Raw genomic sequence first — 22,088 nt, forward strand, 5'->3', positions numbered from 1 at the left:
CATTCTGGGAACTGTCGAAGGGGGGGGGGTGCAGACAAAATAATAAACGAAAAAAAATTAACATCTAAATTATAAAAACATAGAAAGAAAGGGACTAAAAACTTTACAAACCTGAGTTTTGCTGTGTCAGACCTAGGAAAAAATAAACCTTTTTTAATAATGTGGCATTAAACTAAAAAATAAAAACAATCATAAACTCAAAATAAAAAGTCATTCCAAATAATATTGACAGTTCCAAAAACTCAGTAAAAATAAAATTAAATAAAACTCCAAAAATAAAATTCAGGGTTAAGTAAAATAAAAATTGAATTTAATAAAATATTCAGGGTTGTCCAACTTGTCAGCAATGCCAGCCAGTGTGGTGTAATTCTATATTTCAGAACTGACGATATGCATTCTCAAAGTTTCCATTTCATCTAAGTACAATCTCTTAAGTTTATTTAATAGTAAAAACATTTAACACAACCTTGACTACAAATTTTATTCTTATCAAAGAAAAAAAATATTTTATATTTGTTAATAAAAGTAATATGAGTCATGAGCAATATGCTTTTGAGTCATTAAAATTGCTTGAAGATAGAAATAAAATTGTAAAAAAGTATATTTCTAAGCCATTGTAAAATTGAAACCAGAAATTTAAAAGATTTATAGGGTTGATAATTTAATTTATAATTTTATTCTCTTATTCTAAATTTACTGCTTTATACTAATTAAATTCACTGTTTTATTCAAGTTGTATGCTTAACTTTTATTAAAAAAAAGATTTGAGAGATCTGATAGTTAAAAAAGCATTAGATTACTGTTAAGCTGATGCAAATTAATTTATGCTAGTAAGTATCATACTACAGATTTATATTATTTTAGATCAGTTACAAAATGCTCTAAACTAATTCCCACGGCTCTGTTTTAGAATATAACCTAAATTTTAATAAATACAATCGAGTACAATACGAGTAATTTGAAGCTCTGACACAGAGAATGTTAATTTCATATTTCAGCCACTGATGGTTATTTTTTATATTTCAATTGAGAACCATATCTGCTGCAGTTATGCTTTAATAGAAAAGATGCAGTAGAGGTGAAACAAGCAACTGATTACAGTATTCTATGGCTAAGGTTTATTATAACAAATGTTTTTTTGTATCATTACAAATAATATTAACTGTCACGTGTTATCACTGATAAAGAAGTCTTTTTTTCAATATTCATGCTGAAAGTAGGTGATAATTGTGTTTTGTTTGGTACCCAACATCCTACAGAAATTAATATAGTAGCAGTACTAGATGATTCTAGTACTAAGTATAAGATGATTGCTACACAAAAGGACAGATCAAATTTTCTCATCGATCACAACTGATGATGATCTCTTTTTATGAATAATCATACAGAATTTTTTTGGGGTGATAAATTCATGTAAATTGAAGAACTTGAATTACCTGTGATGTTGTCGCAAAGTATACGAGAAGTGATGATGCGTCCGAAAGGGGTGAAAAGCCCCTCTAAATCCTGTTGCGTCATGGACTTGGGGAGGCCACTTACATACAGGTTAGCTCCCTTAATTGCTTCGCTGCTTGGGCGTGCATACGAGACCTAGAAAAAATTTTGAAGTTGATGTAGAACAATTATATATTGAGTATTAAAATTTTACGTTTTTAAAAGCAAAGTTTACAATACCATTGGGATAACAAATAGGGTGAATTATCGCATGTACGTAAAGTATACGGTAGCTTGAACAGACTTGTTCACAAGCCAAATTTAATGATTGCGTAAAAAATAATTTGGTTTATAGCTTATAGTTTTCCAAACGAAAATTGGTGGGTTAGTTCCAATTATGGATACTTGGTTTATTCAATTTAATTGTTTCCCAGCTTAAGTGTAAAAGAAATTGGCGTGTTAACAGCTGAATCGTTGAAGTCTAAAACGTCGGACTTCCTACGTTATCTGGTATTTACCAGCCTTTAAAACAATTGCTTTATTTTCATTATCTGTTCAACACTAAATTTAAACATTTAATTTACCTCAACTAAATTTTAAAAAAAAAATCTGCATGGAATGGGAAATACATCATCCGTGTGATTGCTATTAATTTTTCTTTTAAGAATTCTGATTTAAAATAAAGTATTTTGGTCTGTAAATATTGAACACCAGTGCTCTTTACTTATCGTACTTTATGCTGAAGTTACTTCAAAATTTTATAACTCATCAACACTAGTTTTAAATTGCTCTTACCAGAAATCGTTCTTAATTCTTTAAGTCATAACATATATTTTACGAAATTGTTTTTCGCGTAAATCATTTAACTAATCTAAATATAGAGGACGGTATAATACATAACGAAGCTTGTTATTGTTCAAACACATTTTAGAACAAAATGTTACATAAAATAGGAAAGCCCAAGTTTTCCTTTATTATTATTTTAAAGCTCTAATGATAAAACTAAACAAAAAATGTAATGAGTCACAAATATCAACCATATTTATTTCTTCCTTAAAAAGAAATTAAATTGTGAAACGCATATGGGTAAAAAAGTCGAAATGGAATTTGTTGACTATTTTAAACGCTATAGTCCTTATATACGAGGCACAAACCAAGCAAACTACGAAGAGTTTGAATGTTCGCAATAGAGTCTTTGCACGAAATAGGGAGTATGTTTTAAAATATTGAAATTATTTACTCCAACCGATAAAATATGAAAAAGTGGAATTTGAGCACTTTAAGCAAATGAAATTTTTCATGTTGAAAAGTTAATGTGAAAGAAAAAAAAAACAGGCGCAATCCCCTACATAAGACTTGTCACTTGTTCAAAAATCAGCATGACTTGCAATCTATGTTCTGTTCGAAATATAAAGGGTATCTTTTGCTCCTGAAAGCTGTCGTTACCGTTCATTCCAAATTAAGGAATTTATGCTTAAAACACAGTGTCAGAAATAATTAGTTTTTTTGTGAAAATGTGAAATTACGGAGGTTCTTTTTTTTTTAAAAAAAAAGGTGGTAAACAGAGCCACTGAGATACTTGTTAAAGTTTCTCGTTAGTAATAGAGACCCTGATAAAAAGATAATGAAGTAACTACTACTTACTTTAATGGTTTTATTTTGAAGTCTCAGTCCATTCAATGTATTGATAGCTTTCTCTGCATCCTCAGGGCGAACATAATTGACGAAGCCATACCCCAAACTTTGACCTAAAAATAAAAAGATTTTTCTACATCAATATACTTTAAGATTAAATGAGAGCTGCCAGTTTTGCAACTAGTCGATAAAAATTAAAGTGATATATGTATTATAGGGGGCTATTCTAGAAGTTAAAAAGGCCCGGCCTGTTCTTGAAATCTGAAAATCTCATTTGTTAAAAAGGTGAAAAAAGTTGGAGAAAACCAAAAAGTCCTTCAAAGAGTTATACGAGTGACGACAAATATGAGTTGACTTAATTTGACCAGTTTCAATTTTTGAAGTCAGCTTTCGCGTTAAAATATTTGGTTATTAATGCTGTCCATCTTAACTTAACTACTTAACTAAAAAATTTAACTACAGTTCTCCTCGATTTTTAAAATTTGCTTCAGTAAATTGAAGACTAACAAAGCAGCTAGTTTGGACTAATTGATTTATGCAAAAGAAAGCAATTAAACAAAAAAAATTAAATAGGTTTACATTAGTGGGCATTTTTAATACAATTGAAATTTTGATTACGACGAGTTAAATGTCAAAGCCGAGTATGGCTTATATTGAGCTAACCTTTATCAAAATAAAAGAGCTACCACGTAAGAAAATAAGAGCAACACAATAATTGAGGCTGTTTTGACTTTTAAATCTTATTAAAACTATTTTTAAACTAACTTAACAAAATTTTTTTACCGTTTTAGTAATTTTATATAGCATATAACTGTTAATTTATGTATTTCATGATAAATCATTCCCATTGAAGTAGTATTTTTATTACACATTTTTTATGTTAATTTAGGTCAAAAGTTAAAAATATTCTATTTAGCTTTTTAATAATTTATGGTTATGAAATACAACATGAAACACTGATGTCTTTTTTGCGTTAAAGGTAATATCTGCCTAACACTGTTTACTTTCAAACATTTTTCAAGTTATTTGCAGTTATTTAGATCTAAGAGAAACAGTAATTCCTCATTAAATTTTCTTTTATCGACAAAATAAACTATCGATATATTCTTGATATATAAAATTTTCCAACACCTTTTTTTTGGATTTTATTTTTCAAATATAATTACTATAATTAACAGATTAGAAATTTAGATTTTTTATAATTCAAAATGCCAAAATATATTTTTTCTTGAAATAAAAGAGAAAGAAAAAATACATAAAAAGGGGACACCAGTGTCACATCTGCGACAAGGTTTAAACAGTTAGGAGCATATAAATTGTAAATAAAAATTTATGCGTACAGGCGTACATTTTCCAAGTTTAAAATCAGATCTGCAATAACCTAAAATCATAAAAATAAATTATACATTTCCTTCTAGATACATTTAAAAATGACCAATACCCGGTCTTTCATATCTTGAGATACAAAACATCAAAAAATAAATTCAGTTTGGAGACTAGTTCAATTCTTCCTAATTGCTTATATGCGTTTAGTGAACCATGTTCATGATCATGGGAGCCATTTCCCGAAATAATGCAATTTTGAGAATGTGCCACAGTAAAGAGCGTTACAGATAATGCCGCAGGAGGCAACCAAATGGCCAAGTTTAACGGTTATTGTATATGACGACATCCAAAATGACACTGTAGGAGTACCGTATTCGAATTATGACACAGTTTGAAATCATTAAGGGATATTCCCAGGAAGTAGTGTGCAGGAATTTCTCGGAAAAGCTTTAAGATAGGCTACATTCGAATTTAAAATAATATTCTCGATACATTTTAGAGCCTGTGGCGTTCTCAAAGTTAAAATAGTTCGATTTCTTTCGTAGCTGCTTTAATTCAAAAGGCGTAAATTTCTTTAAAATAAGTTTAAATTAAATTCTCTATAAGTCGCTCGGTTTGTGAACATTTCAATTGATAATATTCTTCAAAATTTTATTGAAAGAGTATAATGCCTGTCAAAATCTAATCTCTAAAAATTTTTTAAACCTACATTTATATCATCTTGTTTAAAACGTCATAAATGAACTGCATATCAGCTGCTTATTTTGTCAACCTTTGTTCGTGCGTGTAAAGTAGACAAGAAATAATTTTAGCAATTCTGTCATTGAGTCATTCTAGAAAAAACATTAAAAGTAATATCCTATTAACTCAAGCAAGTCCCAGATTTTATTGATATCAGGGGTCTGTCCAGTCATTTTGTGAAATGTCCGTTTTTGTAAAAATGTGAAAAAATTACACGTAAATTGTGAATATAAAATAAACGTTAAGTCACATTCTTTCAACCAGGGTCCGCTTTTGTGAGTTTGTGCAAATTGGGTCCTGTTATTGCAAAAATTGCTGACGAAGACAAAACTCGTTTACATTTTTATTTCTTTCCCCCCTTCATGGGAAGAGTTTATTCGATTAACAAAACAGTAATGAATATAAACAAATTTGTGAAGGATCCGTTCTTAATTTAAAATATTTTGATAAGTGTTCATTTTTATGAAAAGATATTTTGTGAAGGGTCCATTTTTTATGAAAAGATATTTTGTGAAGGGTCCATTTTTTATGAAAAGATATTTTGTGAAGGGTCCATTTTTTATGAAAAGATATTTTGTGAAGGGTCCATTTTTTATGAAAAGATATTTTGTGAAGGGTCCATTTTTAAGAAAAGATATTTCGTGAAGGGTCCATTTTTAAGAAAAGATATTTTGTGAAGGGTCCATTTTTAAGAAAAGATATTTTGTGAAGGGTCCATTTTTAAGAAAAGATATTTTGTGAAGGGTCCATTTTTAAGAAAAGATATTTTGTGAAGGGTCCATTTTTAAGAAAAGATATTTTGTGAAGGGTCCATTTTTAAGAAAAGATATTTTGTGAAGGGTCCATTTTTAAGAAAAGATATTTTGTGAAGGGTCCATTTTTAAGAAAAGATATTTTGTGAAGGGTCCATTTTTAAGAAAAGATATTTTGTGAAGGGTCCGTCGAATAAACACTTCCCAGGGGCGAAAACAAGATTGATGTAAACGAATTAAATTTTGTCTTCGGCAGACGATTCTTCCATTATTCGTCGGAAATGAATATTCTGCTTTCAGCAGTATAGGCTAAATACCAAATATTTGTATGATGCATGTCTAATTTTGAAGCAGCAATAGCTGTTTAGTTTTGAAGAAAAAAAAACTTATTATAATTTTACAGTGCTGAGCATAATCTTGTATCTATTTACAATTTAAAAACTCCTTGAAAAAGGTTTTTGCAATAACCGGACCCTGTTTGCACAAATTCATAAAAGCAGGACCCTGGTTGAAGATTTTGTGACTTAACGTTTATTTTATATTCACAAATTACGAGTAATTTTTTCACAATTTTATAAAAACCGGACTTTTCACAAAACGTCTGGACAAACCCCTGATAACCCTTGCGCCGTATTTAACAGACATTCACAGGATGCCCTGTATGTGCGAGAGCTATATTTAAAAGGCATTCATGCGATGCCCTGTGTGTAAGAGCGCCGTATTTAGCCGGCTTCAGTGTGATACCGTTTGATAAGCAGCCTAATCTGCTTCTAAAGACCATTACATTTACCAATTTTGGATTAATACTATTTAAACACATATCTTGAATGAGCGAAATATGTTTTGTAAGTGAGAAGGCATTTTTCTACTTATTATAAATCGGTAGAAAGAACCAAAATTGAAAAATCGTCGTTTATTGATTGTACTAACGACAAAAGTAGATAAAACTAATGTTGGTTTGTGTTAACCCTTGTTTTAAAATTTAAAAATCATACAGAATTAAATTACTAGGATTTTTTTTAAATTATCGCACGTTGCATTATTATATAAAATACTAACAAATTCTTAAATTGTTAAGCAACAGTAAAATAAGAAAATCCGAACATCAGCTTACAGTTATGCGATGTGAGAGCATCGTTCAGTGGCGTCACTTCAATGGAGCGGGCTGCCGCAACTACAGGGATAAGTAAACAATAAACTTTATCAGCTTTTCTAAGCATTAAACATTGTTATGGACTAATCCTGGTTTTAACAATTATTTCATTAAATTTTAAGAGGGTCAGTACGTTTAATTTATTTCGACTCATTCTAACATTTTTAAAGACATCAGGCGAGATTATAAGTTGTATATGAAAACTGTTTAATTATAAAAAAAACAATTTCTAGTCATTCATAAATTCAAGGACGTAAAACTAAGTTTACACTTAAAAAACTGATTTTTTTGAATTGGGCTTATGTTTATATAAGATAAAGGTATAATATTTTCTTAATTATGCCATTAAAAATTATTTTACACAAAGCTGTAACTGTTCCTTATAATTTAAAATTAATTTAATATGGTCTGTCTTCATAAATAAGCTAACATGATAAAAAAAAATATAAGGATTTTGAATATACTGATACATATCTAACATGCAAAAGCGATGAGATTTAATATCTAAAATGTTATTTTTGTGATGCATACAAGAGAATGGTTTCCTTTCCAGGTTATCATTATGTATATCATACTTTAGAATTCTATTTATGTCATTATTGAGTAGTATACACTTTATAGCATTAGAATAAAATGATTTTTGCAAAAAATATTTTATCTATTGAATCAATACAAATTTTAATACAATAGTGAATGCTATGCATTTAATAGTGAACATTTGAGTTAGTTTTGATTAAGTAATAAAATATTTGTCATTTATTTTAACTGAGGTACAAGTTTAACGATATGCTTAACTTAATAAGGCATTTTAAAAAATATACATTAAAAATATTTCAAAAGAATTTTAAATATAAAACTTTATATAAAAATATCATAGAATTACAATTAACAAAAACATAATGAATATGTATGCGAAACTGTTTACACTAGTGTAAAACAGATTATCATAACTGGTAACAGAAAAGTTAGAAACTTTATCTTCAATAATTAAAATTACTCAACTAATTTTTAAAAAAATCTGGGAATGGGGAGTTTGGTCTATATTGCAAAACATGTTTTAAAGACTATGAATTAACCAAATCAACCCTTAATCCGCTAACATTAAATTGTATGTAGATAATTTTGTAGAAACGTAATGATACATACTTAGAAAGTTTGAAAATTCTAGGCTTGTTTATTTAAAGTAATACAGATTCAAATTTGATATTTAAATCATTGAAAACTTTTATATAATTTTTATTTGGTTACATCAAACTGAAAATTAAGATTTAAAAACAAATTTGGCTTTGTTTCATTATTTTTAAGCATTTTTGTTTAAATCAATAAAACCAGGATTTAAACCATTCAACCCTGTATATCGTAATTTTTAATGTACAATTCGTATGTTTTTGGATTAATAACAAAATTTAAATAGCACAATTTCCACATTATTTCAACATTCATTTCTAACGTTTATTTTCATAATAGATTTAATGTTAAATTCCATTTCTTTTCTACTTGGAAAAAGTTTGAAGTTTTAAATGGCATTAAAAATATTTAAAAATATACATTTCTTTTACTTTGTCTTCTATTGGGATAAAGGTAAACATAAAACATAATGATGGTTAAGATTAACGCCACACAACTCTTTTGAGACTAGTATACTTAAAAGGAATTTCACTTTATTAATTTGTTTTAGAATTCCATAAAGACTTAAACGCACACTTAATAACTTATCAAATCATTTCGATAAATGTTAACATTCCGATATAAATTATATTCCTTCAGAAAAACTGCATTTCTGAATAAATCGGGATTTTTCCGCAAGAAAATCAAAAGCGTAGTGAGTGGGGGAAAAAAACACGAAACTACAACCAAGCGAATTTTTCATTTCATTTCACATGAAGCATTAAAATAGTTAAAAATTATTCGGACGATTTACGATTCAAAAGTAGGCTAAGAAAATTAATCTACCCACATTAATATCAAACCGAATTTCCATGGGAACCATATTCAAGCGTTGACACAACCCTAAATCAAAACTTTATGAACGCGTTGGTAGACATGTATTCAGCAATAACCCCCCCCCCCCCCCGCATATCATTTGAAAAAATCCCCTTCCAAAAACCGAAAGAAAAACTTAGGATACGCACTACCACGTTCATGTATTTACTATGTAACGATAGCTCCATGTTCGCACACCGTTTAACAAAGGAGATGGCTGCAGAGCCAGGGCCGATTTCCTTTTTCGCCCCCCCCCCCTCTAATGTCAGCTGTTCGCATGCGCCATCTGTTAGTATCGCACAATTTATCCTCTAAAATCGAGGAGCGCGCATACGCCACGCGCCCAGCAGCTGCATGCGAAAATGAAAAGGGGGATAAAAAAAAGCATGGGGAAATTAAGAGCCGTGAAGTATATAGATATCCCGAATAAAGTTTGTTTCTATGCTGATAAAGAGGGACATGTTTTAAGGTAGAGTGGACGGGTAAAACGATCAAATAATTCCAACAGGAAGGAAATTTAAACAGAAATTTAGAATTTCATTGCCGATTGACCAGATTTTTTGTTTTTGTTTCCAGGAAACAATAGTAAATGTTTGTAGTACCTACAATGGTTGAAATTTTTTATTACTACTGCATTTGATATCAGTTAAAATTATAACTCAACAATATCATATTAAACACGAAAAAAAATACACGGTTAAAATTAAATATTTCAATTTCAACCGTGAACACAACTTTGCGCTTTATATCTCAAATCACTTGTTTCTTCTCATTCAACATCTAGCAGGTCTTTGAAATTAACGCCTATTTTTGAGCGCTTGAAACATGTCTACCGTTATTTCTAATCTGTATATTTTTGAAGCCATTTAAGTTTTTAATCAAGTAAGTAAACTCATAAGGCCAACTCTTAATTTTATTATACATGCAAATAGTTTAGCCACCATCTTGTTAGTTTTAGAAGAAAACTTTGTTAATTCTCATAATTAAAATTTTTAGTTAAAAATAAGCTTCCCATTAAAACAGTATCCTGCGATTAAAGTATTAATTTTCTAAATTCAGATATATTTTTTAAAGGATTTAAAATAAATGATTAAAAATCAAAGTTAAAATAGTACAATATTATCTGCCATAATTAATAAAAAAATTTAGTAGCGAGCGCGTGAGTCTTTCTAAAGTAATGCTCAAACTTTTTATTTTATTTTGAACTAGCGCTTATATTATCACAAAAGAAAAAATCCAAACAGAACAATGCAAAGACAAGTCGTAAAAACTGATAGATGAACGTTTAGTAGCGGTTTTTAATGTTAGACTACCTAATTTTTTTTCATTCTTTGTAAACTTTAGAGATCATAGGTTATTTCTAAAATAAACTTAAATATTTTATGTTTTATCAAGCTAAATAGATCCATTTTATGCAGTTTATATTACATTTACATTATTAAAAGAGGCGTAAAGAGAAAAATCAAAATTTTTCCTTTCTGCTATAAGCAAAATTAAATTTATAATTTACGCTTACAGAACATATAATTATACTTACAGAACAATCTAAGATTAAAAATACTTGAAACATTCAATGCCTTTCACTACTTTTTCTTTCAGAAAAAATATGGATAGTTCAATTAGCGCAGTGTTTCCCAAACTTATGACTTGTGAACCCTTTCTAAATTTTTTGTAACACTGTGTACCACTCATAAAAAAAACTTAAAAAACTAATGTATTTTTTACTATAAAAAAATTGCCCAAAAATTAAAAATCACAACTAGCTGCTGACACCACTCATTATTAACTGTTAACTGCCAAAAATAGCCAATAGAAAAATACGCAATCTTAAATTTTCATGGTTAGAATTGTTTTCAAAAAAAAATTTTTTGAAAATTTCGTTTGCTGTAAGATATTTCGCATAAGAACGAGTACCCACGCTAAACTGTTCCCGTACCCCTGGGGGTATGCGTACCACACTTTGGGAAACACTGAATTAGCGTATCAAATGTTTTTAAATTTTTTTATACTTATTTGCCAGTTCAGTTTATAAGTCTTTTTTAAACTTACAATGACGCTTGTTAAGTCAAAAAGTATCAAAGTAATAGTTTTAAAATACAAAATATAAACAAGCATAGCATATTAAGCTTTAAAAACGCACAGGACAATAAACATATAAATTAGGGGTCTGTCCCGACATTTTGTGAAAGGTTCGTTTTAGTTAAATTGTGAAAAAATTGCTCGTAATTTGTAAATAAACGTTAAGTCCCATTCTTTCAACCAGGGTCCTGCTTTTGTGAATTTGTGCAAATAGGGTCCGTTACTGCAAAAAACTTTTTCAAGGAGTTTTTAATTTGTAAAGACATAGAAGATTATGCTCAACACAGTAAAGTTATATTTTCAAAAATAAACAGCAATTTCTGCTACTAAATTAGAGATGCAACCTACAAATATTTGGTATTTAGCCTATACTACTGAATGCAGAATATTAATTTCAGACGAATTAAGAAAGAAGCGTCTGCCAAAGACAAAATTTCGTTCGTTTTTATCTGACTTTATCCCCTCCCCCCTTTCTGGGAAGGGTTTATTCGATTAACAAAATAATGAAGATAAAAAAAAATTGTGAAGGGTCCGATTAAAACTGGTAAATGTTGCTTCACTAAACAAATGTTGCCATCAACTAATCTCTGAAGTCTAATTTGTTTTCATGAGTTTTTAAAAAGCAAATACACAAAATGGCACTTATGAAACTTTCTTTAGTATTACGTATAGCATAAATTTAATTAAATCTTTTAAACTTGAATAACTTAAATTTAAAAACACGAAAATACACTAATTCACACCATTACACTAATGGATTTTTTTTCTTTAACTATTCAATAGTAGACCCGTTAAGTACGTGAGAATACGCACAAGTTTAAATAGAAACAAAAAAATACAGAAAAAGCAGCCAAACATTCATCCAATTCACTTGGAAAGCTAGCAGCATGCATGCACATATCCGCTGCCAAATTTTTAGTGACATTACATTTTGACAAGATATTAATCCCAGACTTTTGTTTATGATCTCTACTTTGTTAAAAATTCTTAGTTACAGCAAATGACAGAATAAATTATCAAATGAAATAATACGTGAGAAAATAATCAAAATTATCTTGATCAGTTATCAAACTTCAAAAAAATATCTAGTTTAAATTTAGCTTAGAGCAATAAGTCCTAAATTTAATTGAAAAAAAAAACGAGTTTGAGACAGTTACTGGTGTTATGCGTTAAACTGAAATTTGATTTAGACAGTCACTTAAGGATTTGGAGAAATTCTCTTTCGAAAATAACCTTAAAATGAAATTGTTGAAACAGAATTAAGTGCCAAAAATCTGGTGGCAACACTTTCCTCTATTGCAATTAACGAGACTGTATAGTTTTGTACTCTATTTTTCAACTTTTACACTGTCATTCGCTTATACATTTGTTGATAAACATTTGATCAGATATTCATCGAATAAAACATTTTAATATCTAACAGAGGTGAAATCCTAACCCAGAATTTTGAAAAGAATTTATGAATCATTCAAGAAATCATTATGAATCAAGAATTATGAATCATTCGTTTAATTTCACAATAGAAATATTAAAAAAAGTTTTAAGAGTCGAAAAAGATAAAACCATTAATCAAATTGCGCACAACTGTAAACTTTAAATTAATTTCTCGAAACATTTTTCAAGTTTGAAGTTCGAGATTCAAAACTTACAATTCAAAAGTGTTAAATTTTATAGTTTTGTTATCAAAAATTTCTAGCGATGAGAAATTTAAATTTTAGAAAAAGAAACTCGCGATGTACTGTGTTGCAAAAACAGGTATGCCTAAAAATCTGGGTGCTTCAGTAACAAGTCTCATAATTAAAATAAATTTTCTTAATCTTAATACATAAAACTCTTAAAAATATCTTAAGATAAAAATTGCAATCTTTGTTGGTGGAGGGAGGGATTTGAAACTGATTTATTGTACTTAAATACTTTTGACTTCTTGCAAAATTTTCAGCTTCCTTCATTTCTTTTACTTGAAATAATCTTCTGGGATTTTTTCATTTATTTCTCAAAAAAATTTTAAAACCTGAATCGATAAAATCTGTTTCAATTCCTTAAAATTAAAAATAATTTTACCTTCTACAAGTAGTTTTTAAATCAAAACAATTACAGAATACTTAACTGTATATTTTTTGTAGACAGTAAACGTTTACCCCATTTGAAATTCATACGTTTTCTAATACGCGAAGATAGAATGGATATTTAGTACAAAAAATTCTTAATATTGCTAAAATTCTTGACTCGAGTATGTGTCAACGAAAAGAGATAAGTTTTTTCGAAGAAATTCCAAAATATTTGAAGTTAATTCTTCTAGCATACGCTACCAAGGAAAAGAAAAATCCTCGAAGGAAAAAGATAACTTCATTTTAATTGCTTTCCATAAAAAGCAAAAAAGTGAGCACATCAGCAAAACTTTCAAATATTAAGCTTCACGAAACGTAAGTGGAAAGAAAAACTGGAACATTAATTTTCCGGTGGCAAGCAATGAATGAGATTTGAATGGAGGGGAAATTTTTAACACTTTCTGAAATTAAACTGCTGATCCAACTGTTCTGGAATTCGAAAAATCCATTTTATGAGAAAGTCCAAAGAAATACAAGAATTTAGAGCCATTAAGTTTAAATCATACATAAAATTGAAATTTTACCATCTTAAATGAGTACGGCTTTATTAATAGCTCCAGAGAATAAAAGTAGCATTTTTTTCCTGTTTAAAGCTACGAGCAATATATTTCACATCACTTGTCCTGTAGCTGTACCGTTTATTAAAATAAAACAGTTTTTTATTTTAAGAATCAGTTGAAATGAATAGAGAGTTCTATTTTATCTAAATTTAAATTGGAACCGAAGTAAATAATTGAGTTTAATTAGGGAACCTTAGAGCTTGTAATTTGAAATTAGTGTTTTTGGTGTTGCACATTTAAAAAATTTAAAAAAAAGGTATTTAAAAAAGTTTTAAAATCACTGGAAAAATTCATTAATATACCCCGAAAAGAGAGCCTTATAAAAATTTAACCAGTTGAAAATAATCCTGACAGTAAATATTTGTAATAGTTATCAGAATTAAATATTAAAACAGTGAATTATTTTTTTTAAATAAAATATGAATAAAAAGGAAGTGTTTTATGGAATTGTGGCTTATTTTTATAGTATTACTTATTTCGATTACTTATTTACAGCAGAGAGGGAGCATCAAAGGGCAAGCAGGGCTGACCGCTCTTCTAAAAAAGCTTAGGGAGAAACTATAGATTCACAAAAACAGGACCCTGATAATTTTCTTCATAAAGCTTACATGCGGCACTTAGTATACCACTTTGCTATATGTTCTAAGAATGTTATAAGTAAAAAATATTGTTCTAAAGTAATTTTTGCTACGCCTCATTGTATTGAAAAACTTAGGATACAAAAAAGGAATACTTTTAAATTAAAGAGTAACATTGATATCGCAGAAATTGAAGAGCGTCGATCGTCAATGATAAATAGTTAAATCATTTAATAAAATTGAAATTATTGTACACTAATCAGCGACAGTATATTGAGGGGTCATTTAAAAAAATTGGCCCGATAATTGACTCAAATTTATAAAAGTAAATCTGAGACTTTCATTAATTTAAAAATACACATTCACAACATTCACAAAATTAAACTTAGTACTTTGATAGGATAGGAAGAAAAAAAATTATTTTTCCCGAATTTTCAAAATTGAAACAATACAAAAAGCCTGATCAGACCACTAATTTGTGATTTCACGAAATCAGAACCATTCTCAAAATTAAAAAAAAATTAGTTTTTCACAAAAACTGACCTTTAACTAAGCCATGAACGGTCATCCCTGGCATTTAGTCCAGACAGGAACACTAATTACTTTTAAAAACAAAATAAAATTTTAAGTATGATGCACAACCTTTTATTCAAGAGAATAAATTTAGTTCTGAAATTTTAGTGTTTAAGTAAAATAAAAATAACTTCATTAATTCGTAATAATTAAAAAAAAACAGGTACAGCAAGTTGCACACTTATAATATTCATAAAATAAACATGATTTTTACGAGATTCGTATGTTATGGTTCATTTTTTTTTAAAGGAAAAAATACGAAACATTTGATACTAGAATTGATGCCTGGAATATTATGTCAGCTTTTTAAAAATATTGAAATTTATGTTTTGTGTGACTCAGTTTTGACACTTTTTGACTAAACAGTTTTATGTAAAACATGCCAATTTTTGGAACAAAGAAAACAGTAAGTTCTATTAATGGAGATTTTATTTCAGGTAACTGACTGAAATCTTATAAAGCGTAGTTCAATAATAGTTTCAAAGCGTAATTAAGATTTAATTTCCTTAAACTTCTGATTTTAACTATCCGTTTACAACAAATTGATACACAACTAAAATATATTAAAACAAGGCATCAATTCATAATGTTCTGTAAATTTTAATCGACATTTCTTCAGAACTCGTGCATAAAATGTAATCAACTATATAACCATAACTGTTTAATTTATTGAAGCTTAAAAATATAAAATTAGAGACTAGTTTTATAAAAGAGCAAAACCTTGAATAAAGATATGAAGTTTCTAAGATATGTCGCTCTTAGGAAGTAAATCTACCCGAGTGCAGTTGTTACATATCTTTGTAATGTTTAAAAGTTAATGTAAGACTGAGCTTCTTTAAAGAAATCATACACGCTAACCACAGTACTGGCATTGAAACAAATATATCACCAGGGGATTACAGATTTTATACTTTGTGCGGTGCAAGAAATGTTAGAAACCAGTTCATGTTAAAAAGTTAGCACAAATAAAACAAAAAAATTCATTGTTAATTTTATTAACAAACTACAAAGTTATGCGATTATACAGCTGCTATTAACCATAGTTAACTAAACAGTTATAACACAGCGGTACCCAAATGTTGGAACCGTAGGGTTCCGTGAAAGAGTTAAAGAGGTTCAGAGAGTACTTCTGGTTCGACCAGTAGCCTTAAAAATCATTAATTATAAATAGGTCCAATAGTTATTCATGTTATATTTCGGAAGCCTTTATGAAATTACTCAAGGCAAAATTCTATTGAAAAATAATTTTATTAATATAATTTTTCTAATAGCAGTAGATAGAATAAATAATGAAAAATTCATGCACTTCTAAAACTTTCATTATTATTTCCGAAGTTTTCAAATGAAAATTTGTTAAGAAATAGGTTTCCCTAATAACGATTTTCAACTGTTACAACAAATAGTTATAGCTTTTATTTCAAATAAAGCCATATTTCTGCTTATTTTCAGCTCCAAACATACACTACAAAATAAAGAAATTTATAACTAGATTCAGCCTCGAGACATAGTTTTTATCTCCGACAGTTAAGTTCGAACTCAAGATCATTAATAAAATAAAACATTCCAGTCTTCTAATCAAGTATTTTTAAAATATATTTTTTTGGTAAATAGGTTCGCTATTTTCTTTATTTACTTTATAAAGTTAGGGTTCCACTGCAAAAAAAAAATTTGGGAACTGCAAACAGACTCCTGACTTCGTGACTGAATTTTTATCATGAATCAATATTTTGCAATAGTTTAAAACTATGTTAATTTGTTCGACATAGAGGAATAATCTAGTTATAATTCGAAGTCTATAAATTGGTATCGCTCAAATTTTATGAATGCTTCGTTTTTGTGAAACTTTAAAAATCCACAAGATCCTGTCTTGTGAGAAAAAGAAACATTTTTTTTCAGTTTTTAAATTGGGAATCAAAGAAGTCGTCCATTTTCAAGTGAAAAGTTTTGAGAAGGGCCAACTTAGTTAAAAACTGACCCGTCAATAAATACCTTTAGATAAAATATTTAACGTAGGACTCGTTAACGAACCCAAAGTTCTCCTTAACTGATACTCGATGAGAAAATTAACATCTAACAGAACAACTTAACTAAAAATTTAATTAGTAAACTAAAAGAAAGAATTGCATAAATTAAAGTTTAGTTTTACAGCATTACATTTTCCAACTCTTACACTTCGGAGACTTGCGAAAATAAAACATAGCAATGATATTCCAGGGAGCTTAATTCCATTTACAAAAAAGGAAAAACTTCAATACTAGATCGCACCTCAAGGGAAATCAGGATGATTGATAACTTCATTAGGGAATTTCGATCCAATACACACATTGCTTACAAACAAAAATTGCCAAATTGAAATGGGTGTATAGAGAAAAAAAACGCTAGTTTTATGTTTGGCTTCATTGAGTTTCGCAACTAAGTTTCTTTATCAAGACACGCAGATATGAACAACAGATGGGGCCGTTACAACTCGTTGCTCCAGCTTATCCAATAACGTAAGAGGGGGGTAGAGCCAGAGGGGGCAAAAGGTCAAACAGCTGTTACTTTATTATGAAGAGATACCACACACAATACTAATGTTTTGAAAGACCTTGCTTCAAATCAGACACACCCACGCAAATTCAATAGATATAAGCACAATTGATGTTTAAAATAATTTAAATAATTTAATCTATACTTAATTTAAAAATTATACTTCAAATAAAATAGAATTCAATTAGCGTTTAATATAAAACAGGGGAAAATCTAGATTTTGTGAAAAATATTATACTTTGAATAGGTTAAAATTTAGTTAGCAAAAAAAAAACATTTTTATTTTAAAAATTAGAACTAGAATCCAGTTCTGCCTAGCCTGCCAAAGCCCTATTGCGACTAAAAAGATCTTGTTTTGCAAAAATGTCAAGGCTTTTCTTCAAAAAACTGTTTATTTCAGGAGAAATTTGGCCTCAGAAAATATTTAATCCGTAAAAAGGGCTCTTTACAAAACTTCTCATTTAAAAAACTGAATCAACGATTATTCAAAATTTTAAGACTGAAAAACATTGTGAAAATATGGCTCAAATTTTGCCAAAAACATACATAAAAATGAATAGATTTTCATAATTTTAAAAACGAACTATCTACAAAATTTTTGTTAGCAGATTACTGGATAGCGATTTTTCACATAAGTATTAATAGACTTTTTATAATAGACAAAAAGTTTGCGCAAATCCTGACTAATAACGTTATTGAGTCCATATTTTATTTTTAAAAAAATAATTTTTTGATTTCTTGAAAAATAATTTTTTGAAATCACAAATATTGTTTAAGGGCTGTTAATCCAAATTTCTTCTAAATAAACCTTTGAAAATTTTGAAGCACAATTTGAAGTAAATTAATAAGTTATAAAAATTATCGGACAATTATTAGCTTTAAAAATACACATAACTGATAACACAAAAATATATTCGCTGAAATTGTTACATTAAAAGTATAAAATAATTAGAGATTATTCAAAAATTTCAAGTTTAAATTAATCATTAAATTGATCCGAAATGCTTCTCGCTCTTGATACGTTGTTTGATACTGATTCGATTAAAATACTTATTATAGCTATCTAAGAGTTAAGAGTATAAACATAAGTATAGGGATTCATTTTTATTCCTATAACAAAGCAGACTTATATGCAAATTAACAGTTTGAGATCTTGATTGAAGTTATAACACAAAATGTTCAAGCTTAAAGATAAAAAAAAATAATTTCGGTGTTTCCGGAACTTTAAAATACAGAGATGCCAACTTGCTCCGGACAGCAAATATATATTTTAAAGTGGTAGATTATCAATTGTGATTCTTGATTTCATATTTTCAATTTAGTAGATTTTTATCCACCACTATTTCTAAATAATTCGAAGGCTTATATAATTCACCACTTTATAACACTAAAGTCGTGCTATATCATTTAAAAAGTTAGCAAAATTAGTCAAATATTTGCAAAATTTACTTTGTAGTTATTTACCGTTTTTTAAATCTTTTTGGTGTGTCCGGAGCAGTTGGCATCTCTGGAAATATTGTTTAACAATTCAATACTAGAGTAGAATTTGAATGCAATGCAATTATTTAGTTACTTTATTAACCCTTTGACGCAGAATCTTTATTACACTTTTTCTCTACTTTTTATTAATTTGATTTAATATGGGGTCAAAATAAAAGAAAATTATATTTGACAATTTAAAAAATTACGGTTATGAAATACAACATGAAACTGATGTATTTTATAGCATGAAAGATAAAATCTTCCAAACACTGCTCATTTCCAAATAGTTTTGAAAATCTGCACCTATTTAGAACTAATAGAAACAGTAATAAATCATTAAAATTTCTTTAATTTACAAAATTGATAAATTTTTGAATATGAATAAAGAAAAAATTGAAACTCTTTTGCATTTTATATTTTAGTACTAATATAATCCCAATGATAAAGCAGTCTTTTGGTAACTATTAAACTTTTTTAATTTAAAAAAAGGCGAAAATATAATTTTTACTTGTAATTAGTGAGTTAGAAATATATTATATATGTCTGTTAAAAGGGACATCCTGCATCAAAGGGTTAAAAGCTCACTAATTCGCAACTCACGGATGAAAGGTGTTGGAGCTTACCTGTGACTTTGTCCCTGATAAGCTTGCAGGATTCCACTTCTCCAATAGAAGAGAATAAGGACCTGATCTCTTCCTGGGTCATTGTCTGAGGCAGGTAATTAACGATCAAGTTCGTCTTAGAGTCTTCAGTCGATGTACCCGTCTGCACTGAATTGTGCAGCCCATTCTGCTGCTGCGAAGATACAGGAGATGTATCCATTCCATTCATCTGGACCACTGCAAATAAATATTTAATCAACAAACATGAAAATCTAGTTTGTACAGGGAAACTAAATTTCAAAAATAAAGAGCAGTAAAAAAGTATATTTAGCAAATGATTGAAATTTTTACTATACTCGAAAGTGCTATTTCTTCCGGAAGCGTAGATTCCATGAAATAAAAATATGCAACGGTGAAAACTTGCGATTATTTACTTTTTTGTTAACTTTGTCTTTATATTCTTAAGTTCGTATCAACTACGGGCAGTTATATAACATTTGCTTCAATAGTTACATAATGGTTTAGTTCTTAGCCACAAGACCGGTTACAAAGCTGCTTTGCCTTATATTTTTGATATCCAACATTCTATAGAATACCTAAAATCATCCGGTATAGCTTTCAAGTTATAGAGAATACCTAAAATCATCCGGTATAGCTTTCAAGTTATAGAGAATACCTAAAATAATCCGGTATAGCTTTCAAGTTCTAGATTAATATTTCATTCATAGCCTTGACTTTCCATGGAATCACAAATGAAAAATCGACAGGAACTCTAGAATGACTAGGTGAAGTTACAATAATGATTCATATATTTCACATTTAACCTTAACATTTCAGGCCCTCATCGGATAAATTTACTTAAACACATTTTGTGTGATAACTAAATTAAGAAAAAAAATCTAACAGTAATAACTGATAACTAAACAGAAAGTTAGAATTTAAGTATCCAGTAAGAGACTACGACGTAAAGTGATGATATTTTAACAATTATAAAACATTAATATGTATAAAAACACTGAATTAAACACAGTTTTATACCAAAAAATATCTCAAGCACTTAGCAAAACAAAAATTTCTGTGCTTACTGCAAACCATAGCGCCCTGTACTAATATTTTATTGACTTAAATTTCTCACTTCACAAAATTTCCTTTGAATATGTAGAAATTTCTAATTATTCTAAATGATAGAGATTATTATTAAGCAAGCTTCGTGTAACCAAAATCAAATTATCTAAAAATAACGCAACCAGAGTTAGTCTTAAGATCTTATGTCTTAAAATCTAACTTTAAAAAGTTAAACTACAGAAAAAGTGTGCAAATACTAAACCATAATTAATATTTTTTTTATAAGAAAAAGATAGCTAATATGAAATAAAAAGTTCTCAATTGCGTTTATCAACACAGGAAAAAGGAGCAGAGTGTAAGTAAGAAAGATTTTTTTTTAACACAGTCTATCCCGTCTTTGCGATTTACAAATCACATGGCGATTTATATTCACAAATCTCTCAATTGTGATTTCTGAAGCTATGACAAATCGCATTGGAGATTACGTGGGGAATTGATATAGGTAGAAAAGTTTGAGTAAAGTAGCACTTTTGGTTTTCTATTTAATCAGATAAACTAGCTTTTACCATTTACAAATTACTTTTCATAAATTTAGAAACTAACATATCTATTATCAGCGATAAACCATTTTGGGGAAAAGATCAAAACTGTATTCCTAACTTTGCATTTTACTAGGACGATTAATGTCTGCAGTTATGATTTTTTATTGCGAGATTCCAATATATCAGACGTTAGATCAAATCAAGTTGCATCACAGGTAAAAATTCTAAGAGAATAATTAGGGGGTTCAAACATGAATTATATTTTCCCAAGCTGAATTTGAGATAAGGGATCAAGAGCGGAGAGAGCAGCTGGTTATGGTAATTGCAAAATCAATGGACGAAAAGTACATTATGTACCGACCTCGCTGCCTCGGATGGAAAATTTGTAAGATAAACACATTAAAAACACATTTGCGAACAAAAACTATTCCGATTTGAAATTTGAGTAGTTGAAGTTTTATAGGGTTTGTATAATATTGAATTATGCGTAATTTGACAGGACAATTTAAAATTACAAAAAAAAAAAATTGACGGAAATATTCGAGCAGTTAACTGTACTTTAAAATATTGAACTGTATTTCAAATTAATTTAAGAAATTTATTTAGTTTAAGAAAAACGAGTTGAGAGTTAGATGAAAAAGCAAGGAAGAATAAAATTTCTTCCATTCCAAGAGGCATGAATCTTTTTCCCTTGTTTCAGTTTTAATGATAATTTTTATCACACAACACTATATACACACTTAAGAGAAAAGAAACTAATCTTAATTTTTCGGAATGTTAGTGTTCAGTGGGTAGGACAATAGAATAATGCAGCTGTGGCGTGTCGAACTGATACTTTTGAATGGACATAACAGTCGAAATTAGCATAATGCATAAAAACAGGATTTATTCCAGACTGAAATTGTGAATCTACTCCATTCCTAATTGTAAATTTCTGCATACAAGT

At 28.7% G+C, this 22,088-nt stretch overlaps 1 protein-coding gene across 11 annotated transcripts in view; it reads right to left on the reverse strand.

The window, feature by feature from the left end:
• Positions 1-22,088, reverse strand: part of LOC107453796 (ELAV-like protein 4) — a 75,657-nt gene that overhangs the window by 19,187 nt on the left and 34,382 nt on the right. For 6 of the 11 annotated variants that reach the window (XM_087167876.1, XM_016070751.5, XM_016070750.5 and 3 more), the window contains 5 exons: positions 19,557-19,772; positions 7,003-7,062; positions 3,079-3,182; positions 1,437-1,590; positions 112-132 (listed from right to left, as the gene is read on the reverse strand). In XM_087167876.1, the coding sequence (XP_087024002.1) occupies positions 112-132; positions 1,437-1,590; positions 3,079-3,182; positions 7,003-7,062; positions 19,557-19,764 (547 nt within the window). In that variant the 5' untranslated portion in view covers positions 19,765-19,772. The remainder of the gene's footprint in view (positions 1-111; positions 133-1,436; positions 1,591-3,078; positions 3,183-7,002; positions 7,063-19,556; positions 19,773-22,088) is intronic. The other 5 variants (XM_071183427.2, XM_071183424.2, XM_071183423.2 and 2 more) reach the window with 1 other exon arrangement.

The sequence above is a fragment of the Parasteatoda tepidariorum genome, chromosome 7 (assembly GCF_982258835.1).
Source record: "Parasteatoda tepidariorum strain Cologne lab strain chromosome 7, Ptep-v5.0, whole genome shotgun sequence".
Taxonomy (NCBI): domain Eukaryota; kingdom Metazoa; phylum Arthropoda; class Arachnida; order Araneae; family Theridiidae; genus Parasteatoda; species Parasteatoda tepidariorum.